General features: G+C 44.1%; 1 protein-coding gene across 2 annotated transcripts in view; it reads left to right on the forward strand.

Moving 5' to 3' along the window:
* Positions 1 to 340: 340 nt before the first annotated feature.
* Positions 341 to 25,403, forward strand: part of LOC134082992 (NACHT, LRR and PYD domains-containing protein 12-like) — a 246,786-nt gene continuing 221,723 nt past the window's right edge. For both annotated transcript variants that reach the window (XM_062539074.1, XM_062539083.1), the window contains exons 1-5: positions 341 to 499; positions 14,118 to 14,287; positions 22,222 to 22,335; positions 22,596 to 22,709; positions 25,306 to 25,397. In XM_062539074.1, coding sequence (XP_062395058.1) covers positions 14,148 to 14,287; positions 22,222 to 22,335; positions 22,596 to 22,709; positions 25,306 to 25,397 — 460 coding nt within the window. In that variant the 5' untranslated portion in view covers positions 341 to 499; positions 14,118 to 14,147. The remainder of the gene's footprint in view (positions 500 to 14,117; positions 14,288 to 22,221; positions 22,336 to 22,595; positions 22,710 to 25,305; positions 25,398 to 25,403) is intronic.

Here is a 25,403-nt window from a genome sequence, read left to right on the forward strand (position 1 = left end):
TACGGAAAACACTTGATATTTAATTAATGTGCTACAATGCAGGCCTATAACTGTATGACAACAGTGGTTTATTTAAACACATCATATCAATTTATTTCGTCAGTCACCATGCTCATTTTAATGAGTAAGAATACAAGTTTTACTGTAGGCCTATTTAATACAAAATCCCGCAATATCTCCCGCGAGGTCTCCTCCAGCGAGGTCTCCCGCGAGTGAATTCAGTCACATGGCATCTCAGGTGGAGTGTCCGGGATCAGCTACGTGTGCTAGTTGCCCCACCCACTACTCTCAAGCTCTCGTTGACGTATGAAGCCAGCCTAAAAGTCAGCCGCAGCTCATCGCCAACGCACCTACTGTGTAGCCTACGCGGGGTTACACCCCGATGACGGAAGTGAAAGCTGGCAAAGTTAACACAATTTTAGAGATTTTGTTCGACGGACGAAATGGACAGTCGTTGTTGGACTTAAAACACTGATATTTTGGAATAACCTATTTTGTGGTGAGTAGACTTATGTCCTACAATCTATGTTTATTTTGCTTCTGAAATGGCCTGATTAAGAGAGATGGGTGGTCCGTGTAGGCTGTGCATTTGATTCAAGGTTGAAACAGTTATCAAAAAAAGGATTTTAAGACCTTTACCTAGTCTACTACCCAGAGAAAAATAAAACTCAAGTAGGCTATTGAAAAAAAAAATGGAAAACATAATCCAATATACAACTAAGGTTTCAATTTCAATGTTGTACATTTCAATTAGTCTTTATCCCTTTTATGTCAAGTCAAAAATTAAAACCCAGGCGCGCAAGACCACGCACCGAACATTCACTACTGCATGCTGTCAGCAACATGTTTTCCACTGACCGAATGGATTATTAGCCTACTATCCTATATGTTCATTAAAGAGAGCAAGATCCAGATGTTGAAGGAGATTGATCTGCACAATAATCGCCATAACATTCCAAACTTCTCATTTTGATCGATAGGCCTATGTATTTAGCCTATGCCCAGGTGTGCTGCATCGGGAATGGGATTAAAGTTGTTCACCCTTCGAAGAAAGAGTGGAAATGTCACTGAAAGGACAATCGACATCATGCATTTATAGGCTGTTTTGGAGGCTAAAGCAACAGTTTAAACTGCAATACATTTTATGACGTCGGTGCGTGTATTGGACTCCCATATGTGTACGCCTATATGTTGGAATGTAGGCTATGATGTCGGTTTTAGCCTAGTCCTAGTTGCAGGTTATTTGCGTTTACCTTGTGGTGTATGCATGTGTAGGCTAGTCTTTCCTTGTGTGTTTATTCCTGTGCGTTGTATGTGACCCCGCTCATCTATTATGCATGTCTTAGTGACTACTGTGTGTTCTTTAAAGATGTTTTTGATCTGTCCGTGTTCCCCGCTCCTGACCCAATAAACGTGCTGATTTGAGCCTTGACGCCACGAGTTGTTACAACATTATAAATATGAATTATAGGCCTATATGTTACTTTGAACAGAAGCGTCTGCCCAATAGATCTGCTGCATAGGATAGGCCTGATCACGTCCACTCCACTCCACCCCCCAATCCAAGGACAGGTAGCGCATAACAACAGAGGAGCCCAAATGCATATTTTCGTGCCTCATAAACCGGTTCTAAGAATTTTTCCAACTCTGCGTTCTTCTACGCCTCCACTCCCCTTGCTACTTGTTGAGACAACGTGTCTGACATTTCTGCCTTAGAAACGTGTACAAACATGTCTGTTACCAGAGTTAATACGAGGGAGACGTACTCAGAAAGACTATCCTATATCGACTTGACAGAGGAACTACGCTTCACACACAACTTGTGGAGAGTTCAGCCAAAGAGAAAGTTTATTGTTGCACACACACTTTTATACTCGCACATCACGTGCCCTTATTAAAGCATATTATTGGTTCTTAACAACCAGCATTTATAACCATAAAATAAAAGGTGTATTACGGTACAATTGAGGGCATAATTCTATGTCAACACCCCCACTTGCACTCACATTGTTAGCTAAATAACTGAAAACATTCATTTCAACTGTGTGCTGTCTAGACTAACAATACATTTATTCTCCAAACATATATCAAACTTAATCAACTTTTGCTTTGTTACAGGCTTTGTCATTGCATCTGCAATCATCTCCTCAGTTGGGCAATATTCCAGACTCACTTTTCCATCATTCACAGCTGACCTCACAAAATGATATTTTATGTCAACGTGTTTGCACCTCTGTCTATTGACAGAATTCTTGGCTAAAGCAATAGTGCCCTGGTTGTCCTCGTACACTTTTGGTGGCACACACTGACATCCATCAATGCCTTCCAGCAGTTGTACAAGATACATACTCTCCTGTATAGTTGCAGCTAATGCCATGTATTCTGCTTCACAGGTAGATAATGCAACAGTGGGCTGCTTTTTGGTTTTCCATGAGACCAGAGGTCCATCCTTATTAAGACTCACACAATAGCCTGTAGTGCTTCTCCTGTCTGTCTTGTCACTTGCCCAATCTGCATCACTGTATGCTTGTAACCACAAATCAGTATTGTCACATTTTCTGTAACACAATTCTTTCCCACTAGTGCCCTTAAGATATCTCATAACATGTTTTGCAGTAGCCCATTGCTGTTCTGTTGGCTCTGCAAAATATTGTGACAGTTTGCTAACTGTGAAGCTGAGGTCTGGCCTAGTGCATGTAGTAAGATAAATTAAACTACCCACCACTTCTCTGTATTTCTTAACATCACTCATTTTCTCTGCATCCTCAGTGTAATTCAGCTCTTGTTCACAGGGTGTGGCCCTAGGCTTACAATCTTGCATGTTAAACCTCTCAAGTAATTTTTCCACACACTTCTTCTGTGACATTTTAACACATCCATCACACTGGTCAAAATTAATCCCAAGAAAATATTTCAGTTGACCCAAATCTTTCATTTTGAATTTAGATGTGAGCATCTCTTTCACCATCTTTAGAGCATTTTTGTCGCTGGCAGCAATGATCACATCATCCCCCCACATTATCATGATCACCTTTTCATCACTGGTTTCCCTTGTGTAAACACAATGATCAGCTTGATTCAATTTGAAGTCATTTGCAATCAGGTATTCATGAAACATCTTATTCCAATTCCTGCCAGACTGCTTTAATCCATATAGTGACTTTTTCAGTTTGTACACCAACTTTTCATTTCTGTTTGTTTTAGTCTCATATCCTTCAGGCTGCTCCATTTATATCTCGCAATCTATTGGTGCATGCAGATAGGCCGTTTTGACGTCCATCTGATGCAGAATCAAATTATCCTGAGCTGCTTTTTGCATCAACACCCTGATGCTAGTTAAAGGGATAGTTCGGGTTTTAAGACACGAAGTTATATGGGTTCCCCGTCAGCAACGTTGTGCATCAGCACTGACTTACCCCGCAACAGCGTCCTGTGAGCCGAGATCCAGCCGGTTTTTGATGGTGAAGAAAGTAGTCCGGCAAGTTTCTGGGGTCACGAAAGTAAAGTGTTTTTCTTCTCAAAACCATATGCGTTCAAAAGAGTGATATATTTGCACCACAAAAACGTTGTCCAGGAAAAATTCAAACCTCGTTATCACTTACTTATTTTTCGCGATTCCTATCACTGCGCGCTACTGACAGCTGGACAACGTTTTTGTGGTGCAAATATATCACTCTGTTGAACGCATATGGTTTTGAGAAGAAAAACACTTTACTTTCGTGACCCCAGAAACCTGCTGAAGAAAATAGTCCGGCATCAAAAACGATCAAAAACCGGCTGGATCTCGGCTCACAGGACGCTGTCGGGGGGTAAGTCAGTGCTGATGCACAACGTTGCTGACAGGGAACCCATATAACTTCGTGTCTTAAAACCCGAACTATCCCTTTAATTTGGCAGTAGGAGAAAAAGTCTCCTCATAGTCTATACGATCTTTTGACTGTATCCTTTGGCTACGTAGCGTGCCCTGTATCTGTCTGAACCATCACAATCACTCTTCATTGCAAACACCCATCTACCCCCCACTGCAGTCTTTCCCTCAGGTAAACGTGTCATTCTCTCTCAGTGATTGCATTTCTTCATCCATCGCACTAACCCATTTTTGTGATTCAGTTGAGGCTACTGCTTCCCTGAATGTTAGGGGTACATTGCACATCAGTCTGTAACAGTAATCTATGTTGACCAGAGCTTGATCTTTCTTACCATCAGTAACATATTCGGTCAGATAGCTTGGTTTCTTCCTCTCTCTAGGAGGGTATCGCCCAAAGATCCTTAATTATTGACAAGATAGAGCAACGTAATGCATCTCTATGGAAGCAAAATTCGAACAGTTCCGGTCTGCTTAAAGGGGCGTGTTGCAAAGACGTCATAGTGGGATATCGATCTCTGTCAGATCGGCAAGCAGTTCAGTTCGAATGTTAGCAGGTCTGCTTAAAGGGGGATTTAGCCCCCCTCCCCCTTGTGAAGACAGAACGCGGAAATGATCGAACGTTTGCGCCTCTCGCTCCGCTTTAACCCTCTCTGGTATCGCTTAGTCTCCTGGTCAGTCTGACTATCCTGCATCTGGTCACTCTGACTATCCTGCATCTGGTCACTCTGACTATCCTGCAACTGGTCACCTGTTTCAAGCTCTGCTCCTGGTCACCTGTTTCAAGCTCTGCTGCTGGTCACCTGTTTCAAGCTCTGCTGCTGGTCACCTGTCTCAAGCTCTGCTGCTGGTCACCTGTCTCAAGCTCTGCTGCTGGTCACCTGTTTCAAGCTCTGCTATTGGTCACCTGTTTCAAGCTCTGCAACTGGTCACCTGTTTCAAGCTCTGCTACTGGACACCTGTCTCAAGCTCTGCTACTGGTCACCTGTTTCAAGCTCTGCTACTGGTCACCTGTTTCAAGCTCTGCTACTGGTCACCTGTCTCAAGCTCTGCTACTGGTCACCTGTCTCAAGCTCTGCTACTGGTCACCTGTCTCAAGCTCTGCTACTGGTCACCTGTCTCAAGCTCTGCTACTGGTCACCTGTCTCAAGCTCTGCTACTGGTCACCTGTTTCAAGCTCTGCTACTGGTCACCTGTCTCAAGCTCTGCTACTGGTCACCTGTCTCAAGCTCTGCTACTGGACTTTGGTTCTCAGTGCGCCCAGCACTAGCATCACTATCCTGCCTGGGCCTCACAACTCTTCCCTGAATAACGTCATCGTTATTGTCATCAGGTGTTGCGTTGGCTAGGCTACTTGGGCCACCGAGGAGCACAGGGAGGGAGCAAACGCTGACGCGCAAACAGTCTTGTTCAGAGTTGTTCTGTCGTTTATTAGCAAAGTTTAAAAACATCCAAAAATTCATGTTTAAAATGCAATCCAATGTAATCCAAAGTATCCGTGCAGTGCCAGTGCTAGTGCCAGTAAGACGAGATATTAAATGATACAAAAACTGATACGGTCAACGAAAAGTGTGCTCTCCCTACTGAGCCCCTCTCCAATACTGCAATACCAGTGCCCAGGTGCCTATATTGGCTAATTGGTTCCCACACCCTGCACTCACGTGACCCACACACCGCGGGTGGATATCAAAACCCCACACAGACTCACATACGGAACAGTCAAGGCATAAGGCTACATCAGGTGTCATGTCAGTCTGTGTCTGTTGTTCTGCTCTCGTCTTAGAAACAAACTTCACTAATCTGTGCTTCTGCACTTTTCTGCTTCCAGGATAGTAAACCATGTAAGCTGGACTATTTTTGTCGTATCCAACAAAGATCCCTTTCTCACATCTTGAGTCAAGCTTGCTCTTGTCTTGCTTGTAAGCGTAACATGCTGACCCAAACTTCTGCATCCTAGAAACATTAGGTTGCTTTCCTGTGAGCATGAAGTAAGGCGTCTGCTTTGTGCGATTGTTATAGCATCTGTTCCTCACTATAGCTGCAGTCTGTACTGCATAGGTCCATAACACCTTAGGTAGCCCACTCTCAATAAGCATACACCTGGACATGTCAAACAAGGTTCTCCAATTTCGCTCGGCGGTACCATTCTGGTGTAGGGAATATGGTGCCGAAGTCTCGTGCCTAATCCCATTTCTGCTGAGTAGTGCCTGGTAATTTCTTCCCATAAACTCTGTACCATTGTCTGACCTGATACATTTAACTTTCCCGTATGGGGCTGTGTCAGCTAGACATTTTTCAGTTGCTTGTACTGTGTCACTCTTATGTTTTAGAAAGTACACAAAAACGGCACTGGAATAATCATCAGTGAACGATACTACCCATCTATACCCATCTCTGGACTGTGGGTCTATAGGCCCTGCTAGATCGGTGTGTACTAACTGCAGAGCTGCTTTGGCACTTGCATCAGGCTCTCTGCTTCTAGTCTGAACGAATTTCCCCTGAGTGCACACATCACATAAGACAGACTTATCTACCTTCCCCTTAATTGTCATGCCATTAACCACATACTGCCATTTTTGCACATCATCATAATTGCAATGGCCTAAAATCTCGTGCCATGTCTGTATGTCATAACACCCATTGCATTTATCATCACACTCACCATGTACAGTCTCTAAGTAGTAAAGTCTGTTGTGTTCGTGAATGTGGAATTCGGTACCGTCTCTGTCCTGTAGCACACTTTTCTTTTCTCTGAAGATCACAGTCGCCCGCTCGCTGTTGCGGGTATGAAGGGATACATAACGTTTGCTTCAGCGTCACGTTGTGGCTTCGTCCTCCGCTGTCCATCAAGCACACATCCGCATCTCCTCTGTGCTCTGCGATTCCGTTGCTCCTCGTGCCGTCAGCCAACTCAACGCAGTGTGTCTCTGACTGGAAACTTTCGTCGAATCTTTTGAACTTTGCAATATCCGTGATGATATGCGAAGTCGCCCCTGTATCCACCATCAGACCTTTCTCCTTGACACCGCGGCCTAGCTGATAGGCCTTGGCTGGTTCCACCTCCCTGTCGCTCATCAGGAATGCATACGACTTGGTTGACTCCTCAGACACTTGCTGCGCATCATCTCGGCGCTGTTTCTTTCTGCAGTTGAAGTCCCGGTGCGTGGTGGTCTTGCAGTGACTGCACCACTGCCGGCGAGTACAAGCTCTCGCCTTGTGCCCTTTCTGTCCGCACTTGAAGCACACGATATCCACATTTACCTCGGCTCCCCGGTTACTTGCCACCTATGGTCTCGGACTCGGCTGTGCTCGCGCCTTCATGACGTTGTCATCAGAGGCTGTTGCGCGCAATTTCTCTGTGTCCTCATAGCTCCGTAGCTTTGTTTTAAATTCGGCGAAACTAAAGGCATGGTCACATCGGCCTGTGTAACGTGAATGGTAAATGGTTTGAATGACTCCTAGGTAGTCCTTTCAAAACCATTGCCACCAGCAGTCCATCACTCAACGTTTCACCAGCGTTTCTCAAAGCAGTGATCACCGTCTCTGCATGGATAACGTATTCAGTAACGCTTTCGTTATTCAACTTCTGCAGTGAAGTTAGCTCCGTGTAGAGGCTGACTTTTCGTGGCTGTCCCTTGCCCGCATAATAGTCTCTTAGGATCTCCAATGCTTTCCGACCATCATCCGCCCCGTCTCGCATAACCAGCGATAATCTCTTGTCATCCAGGAACTGTATTAACTCTGCATACGCCTCGGCGTTTCTCACCCCGTCTACTGGCCAGTCGCTGTCCTCAGTAGGTTCTCCAAGGATAGTATCTTTCAATCCTTGCAATCTTAGATGTCCTAAGAATTTCATTTCCCATAGTTCATAACTCTTTTCATCTCTGTCGAAAACTAGCCGGGACCAACGGCTGCTAATACTCGATCTGTCCATGGCCTTCCTGCTAGCCATCTCGGCTCTTCAAGCACGTTGCTCAGCTAGCTAACACGCCTGGTACTTACTTCCGATATTTCTTTTTTCGTTTATCTCTCTGAGTAACCCTGGGCCCATAACCTGTTACCAGAGTTAATACGAGGGAGACTCTTGCGTACTCAGAAAGACTATCCTATATCGACTTGACAGTGGAACTACGCTTCACACACAACTTGTGGAGAGTTCAGCCAAAGAGAAAGTTTATTGTTGCACACACACTTTTATACTCGCACATCACGTGCCCTTATTAAAGCATATTATTGGTTCTTAACAACCAGCATTTATAACCATAAAATAAAAGGTGTATTACGGTACAATTGAGGGCATAATTCCATACATGTCAACAATGTCTCTAATTAAAATGTCATAGGTTTCAATGTAGGACAGCCTGGGGGATAGGCCAAATGAAAAGAATGAGACAAGTTCCGATTTCACATTATTGTTGTGCGGATTTTGGATTTCGGTCGTGGGTATACAAAGTGTAATATTCAAAACAAAAACACGAGGAAATTTCCTATTTTGTTTTTAAAAAATACAGATATAGGTTGTTTTTCGATTTTCAATTTTTGTTTTGAATTTAAAAATCAAATGAACAGAAGGTACACGGACCATGGGTATCTAGCGCACTTAGTTTTCAGTAACGGAAAGAAAAGGTGCACGGAAGGAAAGGGAGTGGTGTTATCGAGTGCACAAGATGTCAAGATGGTTTGTCGATCTTTGAAACATGTTTAGCCTAAATGCAACTTGACATGTCTCTGGGTGAGTAGGCCCTAATATGCCTATGGATCACTTTTTGTAGGCAGTGGATTGTGTCCGTTGTCAAGACAAGGCCTTTAACTGTTCAAAAGTCAAAATTAATATAGATTGTAGACAGTGAAGTGTGAAATTGCGTCTGCAGTGCGGCCGCTCAGCTATGCCTACACAAAGTCGCCTAAAGGAACAACATGGGTGGTTTAATGTAGCATAACTTTTCCTTAAATTGTTCCTTCCCAAATGATAATCCGTGTAATAATAAGGGTTGAACATTGGCAGACAGGTGACACACACACACACACACACACACACACACACACACACACACACACACACACACACACAAACATAGACTACAGAGTGCATAACCTTGTGAGTCATCTAGGCTACCAAAATTGTGGCAGGCTATGTCTTAATAGAGCCCTACCATGGATTATGATATTCATCCCTGATATCTGAAATAACACAAGTTATGCTATGTGTGATTATCATGCTTTGTATGTGGCATCTTTTTTTCTACAGCAAGTTGCCTTGAATCAGTTAATTATTATTTAGGCCTAATAGTCTCAATCACAACCATTCAAGTCTCAATCTGTCCATTTAATTTCACAAAACTCCATAAAATGCCCCTTCATCCCCTAAGCTCAACTGAGTTACCAACACTCTAAGGCAGGCAGGCAGGTGCCCCTTCTCCCGTCTGTGCCCAGAGGCTCATAATCCGTCCATGGTTGGTATAGTCACATGACTGATGCTTTTGGGCATGTGGTAGGCTAGAGTAGCCTGTGTCTGTAAAACCCATTTCCTGTTCTCTCGACTCAGAGAGGAAAAAAAAAAAAGATTTTGTTGAAGTAGATGTCTGTGGTTTTCCTGTGGACCTGAAAGCTGCTGGCCACATGGCAAATGAGACGTTGCCTACAAAAGAGAAGTGAGATATAGCCTATGTGTCAAATGAACATGGTAGATAATTATCAAGAGATTATTTATTACTATTGCTGGTGGCACTTGCTACTCGTCTTCTGTCTTGTGTCACTTTCCTCCTATCCCATGCCACTTGCCTACTGTCCCTTGCTACTATCGTGTGACTTGTGCCACTCACCTACACACACACACACACACACACACACACACACACACACACACACACACACACACACACACACACACACACACACAGACTACAGAGAGCATAACCTTGTGAGTCATCTAGGCTACCAAAATTGTGGCAGGCTATGTCTTAATAGAGCCCTACCATGGATTATGATATTCATCCCTGATATCTGAAATAACACAAGTTATGCTATGTGTGATTATTATCATGCTTTGTATCTGGCATCTTTTTTTCTACAGCAAGTTGCCTTGAATCAGTTAATTATTATTTAGGCCTAGTAGTCTCAATCACAACCATTCAAGTCTCAATCTGTCCATTTAATTTCACAAAACTCCATAAAATGCCCTTTTATCCCCTAAGCTCAACTGAGTTACCAACACTCTAAGGCAGGCAGGCAGGTGCCCCTTCTCCCGTCTGTGCCCAGAGGCTCATAATCCGTCCATGGTTGGTATATAGTCACATGACTGATGCTTTTGGGCATGTGGTAGGCTAGAGTAGCCTGTGTCTGTAAAATCCATTTCCTGTTCTCTCGACTCAGAGAGGAAAAAAAAAAGTTTTTGTTGAAGTAGATGTCTGTGGTTTTCCTGTGGACCTGAAAGCTGCTGGCCACATGGCAAATGAGACGTTGCCTACAAAAGAGAAGTGAGATATAGCCTATGTGACAAATGAACATGGTAGATAATTATCAAGAGATTATTTATTACTATTGCTGGTGGCACTTGCTACTCTCCTTCTGTCTTGTGTCACTTTCCTCCTATCCCATGCCACTTGCCTTCTGTCCCTTGCTACTATCGTGTGACTTGTGCCACTCACCTTCGGTCCCTACTGGGCTATATATCAACCCTAACTCTAAACCTAACCCATAGAGCAACTGGCACAAGACAGTAGGCAAGGCACGAGGCAGTAGGAGACAGTTGTAAGTGGCGTGGGACAGGATTCAGATTGCCCAGTAGCCTAATGCTTACAATTTCGCACCGAGGACCTTGTCCAAATTAAGTGGAATGATGATAGTTAAAGGCAGGGCTCTCAAGTTTTGAAGTTTGCAAGGAGTGAGACTTTGTTTCTCAGGGGGGAGGGGGCGTGGTATTGGCACAGTGCCACGCCCCCTTCCCCCCGATCGAAGTTCATACGTCTGCTTGAACTACTCGTGGCGCCACGCCCCCTCCCCCCTGATCAACAGACCCACCTCGCCCCCTCCCCATATCCCATCGATCCAGCTTCATGACAGAGCACAAATTTCATTATTTCAAACACACTGTTTTATTTATTCTAGTACCCTATAGTAGATAGTGGTGGGGGAAAAAATCGATTCTGTTCAGTATCGCGATATTTTGTGCACACAATTAAATCGATACTTGTAGCTCAAAGTATCGCAATACTTAATTATATAATTTAATTATCCATTTTACTTTTATTTGAGTCGATTTTACTCAGGGTTTACTCTGATCACATTAAATGAGCTTATTATGCTTATAAGGGGGGCACGTGTTGTGGTGTTTCATTGTGCATTCAACAGCAATAATAAATGAAAATGGCTTCACAATCACAACCTGTTATACACGACACTCTACACTACTTTCACATCGAAAAAGGTGGGTGTATTTTGGTTTTCAACAAAAAGTGAATAGTAAGGACCTTGACATGCACCATGCCATTGCAAAGTGAGTTGAACAGTGTTATTTTCCTAATTTTTTGTAATGACTTAGAATAATATGAGAGACATGAATAGCAATATATCGCAAAATCGAATTGCAATACTTGGTGTATCGCAATATGTTAAGAATCGCAATATTATCGAATTGTGGCCCAAATATCGCAATAGTATCGAATCTTAATTTTTTTGCCAATTCCCACCCCTAATAGTAGATAATAATAAATAATAATAACATAAATTATAATCATAATAATAGTATGAGCTGGTGGTGCCTACTGTTATAAAAGGCCATTTTTAATTTTCCATTCATTTTTAAAGGTGCACCTGTATGTGGCAGCTCCACTTCTAGGTACAACTTCCTCTTTCTATGTTCTGTCACACTTTGTTCTTCCACCTCTACTGTCTCCTCCTCTCTCACTTCCACTGTCTTCTCTTCATTCACCTCCGCCATCTCCTCCTCTCTCACTTCCTCTTCTGCTTCCACTTCCTCTTCTGCTTCCACTAACTCATCTACTTAGTCTATTGAGCGTTTCTTATGTGTTATGGTTTGTATAATAGTAGGCTATTGTTTTTGTTAGCCTATAATTAGTCCATTGATTGAATGTGACATTGTTGTTTTTGTTTTTGCTATTCTCCTTAAATTTAGCCTTACCATGTCATACCTGTAGTTATTGTTATTATATGATTGATTGAATAACCTATTGTTTAATTGCTATTCTCCCATTCATTGTTTATTTCTCATTAGGTTATTGCTTAAAATTATACTATTTTATACAGTTATTGATAATATTGCTATTCTCCCTATTTTTTTTGTAATTGTTCAATATTAACTTGTAATTGTTCACTATTCAATTTGTATTGTTATTTATTTGTATGTCGCTTTGGACAAAGGCGTCTGCTAAATAACCATAACCATAACCATAAAGTAGGCTAGGCTATCCCTTTCGGTCTCTGCCTCGGCCTCTGACCTAGCCTACCCTCTTTCGATGGCTGAGCCTTCCAGAAGGATAGAGGGCTCTGTTGCCTCTTCCCTGACATCTTTTTGAATAAACAACACAAACGGTTCATCCTCTTAAGACTTAAGCTACTATTCAAACGAACATTCACACGAGCTAACGACAGATTGAAATGAATGAAGTTATTACCTGCTGATGACACCTACACCTCGTTTACTACCTCCGCGGCCGAGACCGCTCACGAAACTGAAACTCAGATCTCGCCCGGCAACAAAACAAAACGATTTCCTGATTGGTTGCGATTTGAGAAATCCTATTTTCTGACTGGCCGATAGGTTAGTAACAGAACAGCAGCTCTCTGAGCTGAATGAGCGCACAGACAGCAAATCTGTGTGACACGTTTGTAAAATATAACCATTAGAAATGTTTGTGCGAGGGCAAGTTAATAATTTCTCAGAGTGAGAAATACCATGTATGGCGTGTGAGCGGGTGAAGTCATTGAAATGCGTGTGTCTCAGACTTGAGAGCCTTGGGATATTCCACCATTTGGGGAATTACACTCATTTTTCACCTCCCCTTGAGTTAAGCAATTGATTTTTACCTTTCTCCAGTTCATCCAGCCGTTCTCTGAGTCTGGCGATACCACTTTTAGTTCCAGCTTAGCATAGATCATAGAATCGGATTAGACCGTTAGCATCTCGCTTGCTAGCATCACATTTAAAAGTGACTAAGATTTCCGGTAATTTTCCTATTTAATACTTGTCTCCTCTGAAGCTAGAAAGTGTAATAAGACCAATGGAAAATGAAAGGTGGTGATTTTCTAGGCTGATTTGACATGGGACTATAGGCTACTCTCATTCAAGTGTATTAATCCAGTCACGGCTGCTGCAGCTCAACCTTGATGCTGGAAGTTAGCCTACAGGGACTATTTCAGGTGCTGCTTGATACCCTTGTGCTGCTGTGCCCAGGGTTTCCCGCAGTGCTTTCCTGCTAAGGTGACCGCCTTAACAACACAGGGCTTCCACCTTCACTAACGTCTTCAATAAATGAATAAATAAATAAAAATCATATTTATTGATAGAGATATAATGTTTTTTGTTTATGTAAAGCACATTGAATGACCTAGCTGTGTATACGCTCTAAACTTGACTTGACTTGACACCTTGCAACGTGAATGTGTTATTGTCTTTTTTAGGCTAGGCCTACATGTCTCGCAGTGTAGCCTACATTGAACGTAAAACATGTAGCCCAATAATGTTTAAGAAGAAAATAATCCAAAGAAATTATTATTGTTATGACTAGGAAATTCTAGCTCTATTTTTTTGCGAGGCTAAAGCACTGAACCGGCAAATGCGTCATTCTCCACCGTGTTAAAGTAAACAATTTATTCCGTTATAGGATAAGAAGCTATAGCCTACTACGTCTTTCAAGCAAAAGCCCCAGCAGCAACGGAGTGGAAATCGGGATTTGTTATTTGTAAAAGCTGTTTACTTCAACTGCTTTGTAATTTGTGCGATCGCCTTACTTTCACTTTCCACTGCCCTCATAGTCGGCAAGCAGGTAGCCTAATAAGGTGGGATGTGTTTGGTACAGACTGGGCTAAAGATTTTTATAGAAGTGACTGCGATATACACAGTAATCTTAAGTAGCTTTCTTGCTAGGCCCAATGAAGGCTGGCAATGTGTAATACCGCTTTGGCTCACAGACCGCCTTTTGCCGACCCCATGCACTGCAAATGATGTTAGTAGGAAGAATAATTATTACCCCACTACTGCTGTGATATGTAAAGCTATATTATTCCTCTTCAGGTCAAGAGAGACTCTCCCACTGCTGCTGGTATGAGTGACTCTCAGGAGAGAGAGGAGGCAGCAGGTCCCAGTGAGACACTCAGACCAGAGTCTGCAGCACAAGGCTTTAGGACCATGAAGAATGCTAAAGACATGGCTGATCCTGGGTCACCAACACACTCTGGTGGAGGGTGAGTTTCCTGATCTCAGACCTACTCGCTCCACTCATTCTCATACTGTTCTGTTTTTTCTTTGAATCTGAGACAAATGTGTTGTGTTTGCGTCTCTCATCAACACCACTCCTGTGTCAGTTGGCCTTGCTGTCTTTGGTAGGATTTGTAGTGCACTTATGCATTTTACAATGCTTACAATTGTGTAAATGGTCATGTGTTTGTGTGTGATGTTTATGTGATCTGCGCGTCAGTTCTTCCCCTTACTGTCTATTGGTGTCCTTATGTGGACAACATTCTTTGCTTGTGGACGTTAGTGTTGCATGGTGTTGCATGCACCATTACTACTAAAGTATTGCAGTACTTTGCAGCACACCAGTTTGTAGCTCCCAGTGAGATTTTTTTAGCCAAAAGCTCTTCCTCAGGCCTCTCACCTAATCACACACACACACACACACACACACACACACACACACACTCACACACACACACACACACACACACACGCTCACGCTCACGCTCACGCTCACGCACACGCACACGCACACGCACACACACACAGTTTTAAATGCAGACAGTTTGGAAAATGCCTGTTATGGCTGATAAATTAGTCGGGCTCAATACAAGTAGTCCTCTTGACTACAATAGGAAACTTTCAGCTTGAAAAAAAAACTGCTTTTAGTCGTGAAGAGTCGATGAGGGATGCCATGAATAAGTTTTAAGATGGTTAGTTGTCATATTCAAAGTTTGTGTGTGTGTCATTTATCCCTTCAAACTGGCCCTCTGGCTCCTCTGATTATTGATTATTCAGCAGGCGGTAAACCATGTACCCTCGTCATAAAAAAGCCCCAGTTCTTAGAAAAGTGAAATGCCTTTCTCTCTCGAGCATAACCTACTCCAGACAGATCAGGTCTGTAGCATAAATTACTGTACCATTGTGTCTTTGTAAACCCTGAACATAGGCTTGGTATCCCACCTATAGTATACCTCTCTGAACCGTGCTGATAATAACTTGTATTGAATGTTTCCTGCATTCTCAGTCTTAGCCCAACAGTAAAGTGTGTGTACGTGCGTGTGTGCGTGTCTGTGTCTTTGCCCCTCTGACACTGTAGCAGCCCCTCAACTTGAAATAAACAGGCTTGGGAGTGTTTTCATACGGGTGTACTTTATTCCTGACGAGTGTGCATAGCACCAACACCGTGAAAAACTTAAAGAAAGAGAATAACAAAGGCAATTTAGCCGGATACAAAATAATGCTTTGACAAATGCACTTTAGCAAGCTAACATCACATTCACGCCAGCATTAGCAGGCTAGCATCACATTCACGACAGCATTAGCAGGTAACACCACCACATGAAATAAATCTCATCATCATTTACGTAAAATACAAAATGAACTCACATGAAATAATACATTACAATGAACCACATACCTCGCTCCGCATATCAAGGGGCGCTAAAAAGTGGTGAACCAGGAATGGCTGCAACGTGGTTAGTCCTTTACGTGCCTTCTAGTGAACTTTACATTGAACGAGTGCGCGTGGAGAGATTAGCCCACCATACAGACATCGTGACGTCAAAATAAAAGTCCCCTGAGATAAAAGTATAAAAACCCAGAAAATCATAATAAAACACTTCTAGTGGTCATCTACACTCCCACCACTCATGTTATGAAGAGTGAAGACAAGGATCAACCTGGCTGAACGGCTCATACTTGAGTCCTGTGTGTGTATCAGTGTGTCTAGATATATGCAGGTGAGTACTACGTAATAACTACAGGGGATAAAGGTGTAAATTACTGTACTAATCACTCACTCTCAAGAAGGAGAACTAGTTTCTGAATGGGCCTTTCTATAATCACAAGTTTGGTAGGGCGATCTTGTTTCACTGACGTCCTTTCTCCTACTAACACCTTGACGCGGCGCACTAGTCCATCGCTCTCCTTTGTGGTTTCAACCACTCGTCCCAGGTGCCACTGATTTCTAGGGGTGTCTTCCTTTATAATGACTAAGTCATCTACTTTAAGGTTGCGTCGAGTCGTGTGCCACTTTTGCCGTGTGGAGATGTTCATGATATTCTCTCTTCCAACGGCTCCAGAACTGTTCGACGAGGTACTGGACTCTTCGCCACCTTTTAGTTGATAGACATCCTCCTTCTCAAATTTGCCAGGTGGTGAAAGGGCAATTTTGGACTTCATCAGTGTGAGATGGTTCGGAGTTAATGGCTCGAGCGAGGTAGGATCATTCACTCCGTTTACGGTTAGCGGACGGCTGTTCACGATGGCCATCGCTTCATAGAACAGAGTACGAAGGGAAGAGTCGTCAAGTCTGCCTGAGTATTGACAGAGTGTGGCATTCAGGACATTACGGACAGTCCGAATCTGGCGCTCCCACACACCGCCAGCGTGACTTGCTGAGGGAGCATTAAATATGAACTCGCATTGCCTTTCTGTGAGGAAGCTCTCAATTGTCTTGGTGTCACATTGCTTCAGTGCTTCTTTAAACTCATTTTTGGCTCCCACAAAATTGGTTCCTTGATCGCAATGTAGTTGACGAACGGCTCCTCTGAGACTGATGAAGCATCTTAAGGCTTTAATAAATGCATCTGTGGATAAGTCCTCAAGTAGCTCAATATGAACAGATCGAGAGGCAAGGCAAGTGAAGATTAAGCCATAGCGCTTTTGCTCTTTGCGGGCCTTTTTAGTGATGAATGGGCCGAAGCAATCGATGCTGCAGTATGTGAAGGGAGCAGAGACTTCTACGCGCTCCTTAGGAAGCTCCGCCATGCGTTGTTCTTCTGCAGGCCGTCTGAGTCTTCTACACTTCACACATCTGTGTATCAGCTTAGCGACAGACTTACTTCCACCGATTACCCAAAACCCATTGGCTCGAAGTTCTGTTAGAGTTTGATTCCGTCCTTGGTGACAGATCTTCTCGTGGTAATGGGTCAAAATCAGCTTGGTGACATGTCCTTCTTTGGGTAGAATCAAAGGGTGTTTGACTTCTAGGCTTAAGGATGACTGATCTAGTCTTCCACCCACACGAAGTGCTCCTCCTTCTAAGATGGGATCCAAGCAAAACAGAGGGCTGGAATTTTGAAGACTTTCTCCCCTTTTAAGTATCTTCATCTCTTGGGAGAATGCTTCTTCTTGTGCAAGCCTCATCACTGATTCGGCAGCTCTCTCGCGTTCCTCCACACTCACAGGTTTGTCAGGATGGGTTTGCTTTGAATTCAGTCTCTTGATTCTTGCAATGACTTTCAGGAGTTTTGACCAGGAGGAGAATCTATGTAGACGGGTAAGAATGTCTGACTTGGACGGTTCAACTTTGGTGGCAAACGCCTGCATTGACCTGACCTCAGGATCACCGACAAGCAACTCTGGAGTGAGGTGAGACTGGATGTATTTCCTGTTCCCACAGGAACTTTGGTCCTGGTAGCCAGTTTGTTGAGGAGATGTCTACTGCACTGAGACCTCTCGACGCATGGTCAGCAGGGTTTTCTGTCATATCTATGTAGTGCCACTGGCTGGGGCTGGTGTGTTCTCTGATCATTTGCACACGATTGGCAACGAAGACGTGAAACCTTCTGGCTTCGTTGTTGATATAAGCCAGGACAACTTGGGAGTCAGTCCAGAAAAATTCTGCGTGGATCGGCATTTCAAGCTTGTTTCTCAGCATGACACTCGATCTTACAGCGACTACTGCCGCTGAAAGCTCCAATCTTGGAATGCTTGTGAGTTTTGTAGGCGCAACTCTAGCCTTTGCCATCACGAGGCTGCAGTGAACTTCACCATCCTCATTTTTGCTTCTCAGATAGGAACACGAGCCATATCCTATGTTGCTGGCATCCGAGAAGTGGTGTAGCTCCCTCATGACAGTTTTGCAGAAGCCTTGTGGTTGGTAGCATCTCGGTATTGAAACTTCCTTCAGCCTTTGTAGGTCCCTCTTCCATCTCTCCCACCGTGGACTTAAGTCTTCGGGAAGTGGGTCATCCCATTCAATGCCTCGACGGCACAGCTCCTGGAGGATGCACTTTCCAGTTAGGATAAACGGAGCCACGAATCCTACTGGATCGTACAAAGAGGCGATGACGGATAGGATGCCGCGACGTGTGGAGGGCCTGGTCTGTGGGATTACATTGAAGCTGAAAGTGTCATGTTCAAGAGACCACTGTATACCAAGAGCACGTTCTGCTGGAGCTGCACTTAGGTCCAGATTGAGGGGTTCCGATGTGACTGCTCTCTCAGTTGGGTCCACAGAGTCCAGGACTGACCTTTCGTTTGAGTTGAACTTGTGTAGACGCAGACCTCCTCTCTTGCACAACTCTCGTGCTTCGGCAATCAACTCCTTTGCTTCTTCTACGGAGGGAACGCTGATGAGCCCATCATCAACGTAGAAGTTCTTTTCAACGAAGGCTGATGTTGATGGGTACTCTTCCTTGTGTTGGCGTGCCAAGTACTTCAAACCGAAGTTGGCACATCCAGGAGATGAGGCGGCGCCGAATAGGTGGACGGCCATGTGATATTCTTGAGGCTCTGTTTCGAGGTCTCCATCCTCCCACCAGAGAAACCGTAAGTAGTTCCGAAGTTCAGGAGAAACGTAAAACTGGTGGAACATTTGCTCGATGTCGCATATGATGGCTACAGCCTCTTTCCTGAAACGACAGAGCACTCCAAGGAGAGAATTGATCAAGTCAGGACCTGTTAACAATGTATCATTTAGTGAGACACCACGGAACTTCGCTGAACAGTCAAAGACGACCCTTAGCTTCTCTGGCTTCTTGGGGTGGAATACCCCATGGTGTGGTATGTACCACGTAGTCTGCTGTCCTGTCGCAGGAGAGGCTGGCTCTGCATCGCCTTTCTTTATCATACCTTCAATGAAGGCATTGTACTGTTCTCTATACCGCTGGTTACTTTTAAGTCTTTTCTTTAGGTGCTGCAGTCGAACTGTAGCCAGCTTCTTATTGTCTGGTAGCAGAGGAGGCTCTGCACTCTTGAAAGGGAGGAGCATTTCGTAGTGTCCGTATTTTCTTTGAATTATGTTGTCACTCAGGAGCTGAATGAAGCGAACGTCGTCTTGTGACACATACTTGTCCTTGTCTGCATACTTCCTCTCGTTGAAGTCTGATTCTAAGGCTTTCAGCACATCAGTGGTTGATGGCGCTGGTAGTGCCTTCACTGTCACTCGATGGACGAACCTCTGGTTTCCCTGGCGATCTAGATGTGGATTGGATGAGCCTACAATGCTCCAGCCGAGTTCCGTTCTCTGGGCGAATGGGTCATTTTCGCCTCCTGTGACCACTTCCAGGGGGGCTAACGCCAACGGGCAATTACTTCCAATTAACAGTCCTACCTCACAGTCCTTCAGCAGCGGAAGCTTGTTTGCTAGATGCTTTAGATGAGGCCAGAGCTGCGCTGTTTTGGAAGTTGGGATGTAGGACTTGTCGACCGGGATGAAGCCACGAGTGTAGGCTTGGCGTAGCTGAATCTGTTTTTCAGACTGTAGTCCTCGAACTTGTAGACCATGGACACTTTTACTTGCTATGGGTGTGTCAACAGCCGTCATGGTGCTCAGTCTGAGCTGTACTGGTTTAGTCTCCACGTTCAGCTCTTCGAGTAGGTCTTCCAAGACGAATGTCGAATCACTCTGCGTATCCAGAAGCGCATACGTTATAACTTCTTTCTGTGGTTCATTTGCAGATGACATGAAAACAGGGACGATGCTTGATGTGGCAAAGACGCGATGCGTCACTGCATGGGACGTCACCTTGATCTCCTGGCTAGTGCCTTTGTCTGTGGAAGTGGACTGTTTCTCTTTTGCTTCGACAGATCGGTTCTCTCTCTCTTCATGTAGGCAGGTGGGGTGACGTCTGCTGCACGTGCCACAGGTGTGTCGTGTTTTGCAATCTTTACTGTTATGTCCCTTTCTCAAACATCCGTAGCACAAATTGTTTTCCCGTATGAAGGCCTTCTTATCTTCCAGAGATTTTGATGCAAAGGTAGGACACTTTACGACGCCGTGTGTCTCATCTTTACAGATAGGACAAGGTGGCCTTGACTTGGTGCTGAACACTTTCTCAACCTTTTCCGTGGAATTGTTCCCTTTAGTGTTTGTGTGAAGTGCTCTAGCTCTCTTGGGCTGCCTGTCATCTGTGGCCTTGATCAGAAATGGAGAGGCAACAGGGTTACAGGCTATCCGGGCCTCCTTTTGGATGAATCTTGTGAAACAGGAAAAGCTTGGGTAATCCCCGGATTCGTCCAACCTTTCTGTGACAATTCTGCTCCATTTTCGTGTGATCCAGTCTGGTAATTTCTTCAGCAACTTGTGGTTCTCCTCACAGTCGTCCAAGATGGCCAATCCTTTCACGTGAGGCCTCGCTTCAACGCATCCTTGCAAGAAGTCAGCAAACTCTCGAAGTGCAGCAGGATCACTGTTACTAACCTTGGGCCATTTCATGAGCTTGTCTCTAAAAGCCTTTTGCACAATGAAGTGGTTTCCGTATCTTTCTTCTAGGACCTTTAAGGCCCCCTGATAGGCTTCTTCTGAGTTTCTATAAAAGAATCCCTCGACAGCTTTACGTGCTTCTCCACTGAGATAGTTTTTTAAATAAAACATTTTTTCATGAGCTGGGAGAGGCTGACGGTCTATGAGGGCCATGAAAGACATCTTCCAGTCTACATACTTTAAGGCTTCGCCAGAGAACTTTGGTGGCTCAGGAACAGGCAGGCGATTGATACTGAGTGAGTTAATGAGTGCTTGAGTAAGGCCATCTCTCTCAGGAAATGCTAGCGCATTGCCGTGTGCTTGTGGAGGCTGATATACGTTGGCCCTTGGATTAAGCGGGCTTTTGGATTCAACTGTGAGATCAGTCTCTTTTAGCCAGTCTCTGCACTCATGTTCAAGGCTTTCGTATGCATTTACTCTCGCCTCTGCTATCTTTACTTCTGACTCTGCTTGAATTTGCTGTAGTCTTTTCTTTTCCTGACGCATGTTTGCCTCTATCCTTTTAAGAGCTACTTGCTTTTCTTCTTCCAACCTTTTAAGAACTAGCTGCTTCTCTTCTTCTAACTTGCTAAGAACTACTTCTTGAGCTTGTATTTGATACACTGCTTTAACCTTTTGTTGTTGAGCTGCGAGTTCTGCTCCCGCATCTACCTGTTGGTTTGAGCTCTGTGAGTGGATTGAATTTCCTGCTAGAGAGGGTACAGTGTCTGTCTTTGTGCGTCCAAAGATAGATCCATACTCATCCTTCTTAAGAGCCATCCTCAATCGTACTTTCTCAAGTTCTGGATTGAAGACATCTTCCACAGTTTCTAACCGCTTCTCTATTATTTCGCTGATCTCTGCAGGGAGTGCTATACAAGCATCTATTTTTGGTACGATGTTTGGAGTGGCATTGTGGTTGCGTTGAATGGGCTCATAACATTCACTTACTGCATTGTGTCGAGTTTGAATTTCTTCTCTGATTTTCTTTAGTTCATCTTGAGAACAGAATGATTTTAGTGCAGTCCTAACCTTTCCTGCCGTCTCTTTCCAGGAGCCATAAGCTCTCATAAATTCTTTCTTGTGTTTAATGGCTTCCTGTTTGTGCATGAACTCACATGAAATAATACATTACAATGAACCACATACCTCGCTCCGCATATCAAGGGGCGCTAAAAAGTGGTGAACCAGGAATGGCTGCAACGTGGTTAGTCCTTTACGTGCCTTCTAGTGAACTTTACATTGAACGAGTGCGCGTGGAGAGATTAGCCCACCATACAGACATCGTGACGTCAAAATAAAAGTCCCCTGAGATAAAAGTATAAAAACCCGGAAAATCATAATAAAACACTTCTAGTGGTCATCTACAGACACCTTGAGCTTCTTAACATTTTAAAGACTGTAGCAGTCTATGAAAGTCTGTGTAACTGAATCTAAAAGTTGTGTTGATTTATTCTGTTGTATTACCAGATCAGAGGCACACAAACCTCCATCTCCAGTGCCCAGCTATGTGTCTATGAAGAGTGATGTGTCCATACCTCAACTGCCAGACTTCAGCAGTGAACCACCACACTCCCAACCCATGTGAGTGTGAGTGTGTGAGTGTGTGTGTGTGTGTGTGTGTGTGTGTGTGTGTGTGTGTGTGTGTGTGTGTGTGTGTGTGTGTGTGTGTGTGTGTGTGCGCTTGTGTGTGTGCGCTTGTGTGTGTGCGCGTGTGCGTGTCTGTGTCTTTGCCCCTCTGACACCTTGAGCTTCTTAACATTTTAAAGACTATAGTAGTCTATAATAAGGATTGTAACTTAGTCTAAAAGTTGTGTTGATTTATTGTGTCGTTGTATTACCAGATCAGAGACACACAGACCTCCATCTCCAGTGCCCAGCTGTGTGTCCATGAAGAGTGATGTGTCCATACCTCAACCGCCAGACTTCAGCAGTGAACCACCACACTCCCAACCCATGTGAGTGTGAGTGTGAGTGTGTGTGTGTGTGTGTGTGTGTGTGTGTGTGTGTGTGTGTGTGTGTGTGTGTGTGTGTGTGTGTGTGTGTGTGTGTGTGTGTGTGAGAGGATGCAATGTAACGCTTGTGCATGGGTGCTTAATTTCATGTTAATTGGGATGCACAAAGAAAAGCTGCACATATTGCTGCTTACGCATGGCAGGGTTTCCCCCGGGGGGGGGGGGGGGGGGTTGTGTAGATGTAGCAATGGGGACGAGTCGAGACCGTTGGTTTAACTTCAGCCGAGACCGAGTCTTTTAGGAGGCAAGTCTGAGTCGAGGTCGAGTCTTTGGAGTCAAGGCTGCATCAAGACCAACCAAAGAAAGATATTTTCTTAATTTACTGTACTGATTGTTGGATATATGAGCAGTCTAGCAAACACTTATCTAAATAACTTCTTTTCTGATTTACTTTAAGACAAGGAGGTCAGCTGAAGTGAAAATGTAGTAGGCATTTCATTAAAGAGGATGATTATGATTTTTGCACATCATGTATTGAAACACTTCTCTCAGACGGTTTATCGAAATCATGTCATATAAGTGCTAAAATGATCTTGAGGGGTTGCTCAAGAAGATTTTCAACCAGATTTTTGAATTTTCGAAGTATATTGAAATGGCGAAGGTTTGAATTATGATGTCTTATTAAGAAACAGGAAGTTGGTGTTATAGGCAGAAAAAGGTTATAAATTGGATATAATTTGCAGCTACATGTGGAATTGCTTCTGCTAGTCAGAGACAAAGCTCTGGCCTAAGGTGTGGCTTTGGGACTCTATAGCGCCACCTAGCAGCACGTTATCTGTTGTGGTTGACACAAACATTCACGAAAATGAACCAAATTTGGTGGACTTGTGTGTTATTGCTATGGCTAGTCAGAGACAGAGCTTTGGCCTAGGGTGTGGCTTAGGGACTCTATAAAGCCACCCAGTGCGTTGTCTGTTGTGGTTGACACATACAATCACGAAAATTAACCAAATTTGGTGGGCTTGTGTGTTATTGCTGCCGCTAGTCAAAAACAGAGCTCTGGCCTCGGGTGTGGCTTAGGGACTCTATAGCGCCACCTAGTGCATTGTCTGTTGTCGTTAACACGTACATTTACGAAAATGAACCAAATTTGGTGGGCATGTGTTTTGCGATAGCTATTCAGAGACAGAGCTCTGGCCGAGGATGTGGCTTAGGAACTCTATAGCGCCACCTAGTGTGTTACCTGTTGTGGTTGACATATACATTCACGAAAATGAATCAAATTTGGTGAGCTTGTGTGTTATTATTGCCGCTAGTCAGAAACAGAGCTCTGGCCTCGGATGTGGCTTAGGGACTCTATAGTACCACCTAGCACTTTATCTATTATGGTTAAAACACACATTCACAACAATTAGGTAGGCTTGTGTGTTATTGCTGCCGCTAGTCAGAGACATAGCTCTGGCCTGGGGTGTTGCTGAGGGACTCTATAGCGCCACCTAACGTGTTGTCTGTTGTGGTTGACACATACATTCACAAAAATGTACCAAATTTGGTGGGCATATGTGTTGCTCATGCACATGCACACCAACATGCACATGTTGCTTTGTTAAATTCCGAAATGTCACAGGTCCGCACCGCAGGTGCTCGGGCCCGCCATCGCTGCTTGCGGCTATATTTACATTTTGTAGCAGGATAAAGAATGGATGGATCCACTAATGAGTTTTGTCTCTTATTAATGTTGCGGGATAGGGCATTTTGTCTTTGCGGAGGACTGCGCTCTCGAGTGGCCTTCTAGTTAGCATATTAAAATTAGTGTGATTGGAGGAGGAGAGAGGGTGGATTGTAGTGTTCATGCATGTGCGCTTAAATTCACGTTAATTGGGATGTACAAAGAAAAGCTGCGCAGATTGCTACAGATTGCTGTGTACGCATGGTTTCATACATCTGATTTTTTTTGTGCATGCGCTACTTTCCAGGTTTTGGTGTATACAATGTTTAGGAATTCCATGCAAGTCTTTGTACATGAGGCACTTCCCTGTTTCACCAGGTCTGTGTGCAATGAGTCTGTGGAGCCATAAAGCTGGTGCTGCATGGTTGTCCATTGAGCTGCCTGTGTCTCCTGTGGGGGAGGACATGTTGACTGTTCAGCTAGTCATAGAGACTGTAGGTGTCTGTTAGTCTCTTGTGTGTCAGTTTGGCTCTAATTTGTGCTTCATGTGCTTTGAGTCTGACGAGCTCAAGCTGCTCAGTGGATGTGAGGAGCACTTTGTTCATTTCGTCAGCAAGACATTATTGCTGTCTATCAGCGTCCAGTCGTCCACTACAACATTTTGATGTGGACACTGTCCTGTGTCAGGATACTGTGTTATCCTAGCAGCATCCATAGGAACCACCGTGAGCCTGCATAGTAACTGTGTGTGCTGTATACTATCTATGTCAATTTGTTTGGAGACACTTAAAATCAGTGTCTGCTAAATACCAGTCAAATGTACATATATTGGGCTCCTGACATACAGTAGATGTCTAGTGATATACGACCCCACGCTACTAATAGCTACCTTTATGCTAACTGACTGACTCCATGTTTATGTGATTGTAGTGAGTTGACAGCTGATCAGTTGATGGGTGGAGTGCATGAACAGGTACCGAGTGACACCATCACCTGTGAACACAACATCAACAAGAGCACAGGTGAGG

This window comes from Sardina pilchardus, chromosome 1 (assembly GCF_963854185.1).
Source record: "Sardina pilchardus chromosome 1, fSarPil1.1, whole genome shotgun sequence".
Lineage (NCBI taxonomy): Eukaryota > Metazoa > Chordata > Actinopteri > Clupeiformes > Clupeidae > Sardina > Sardina pilchardus.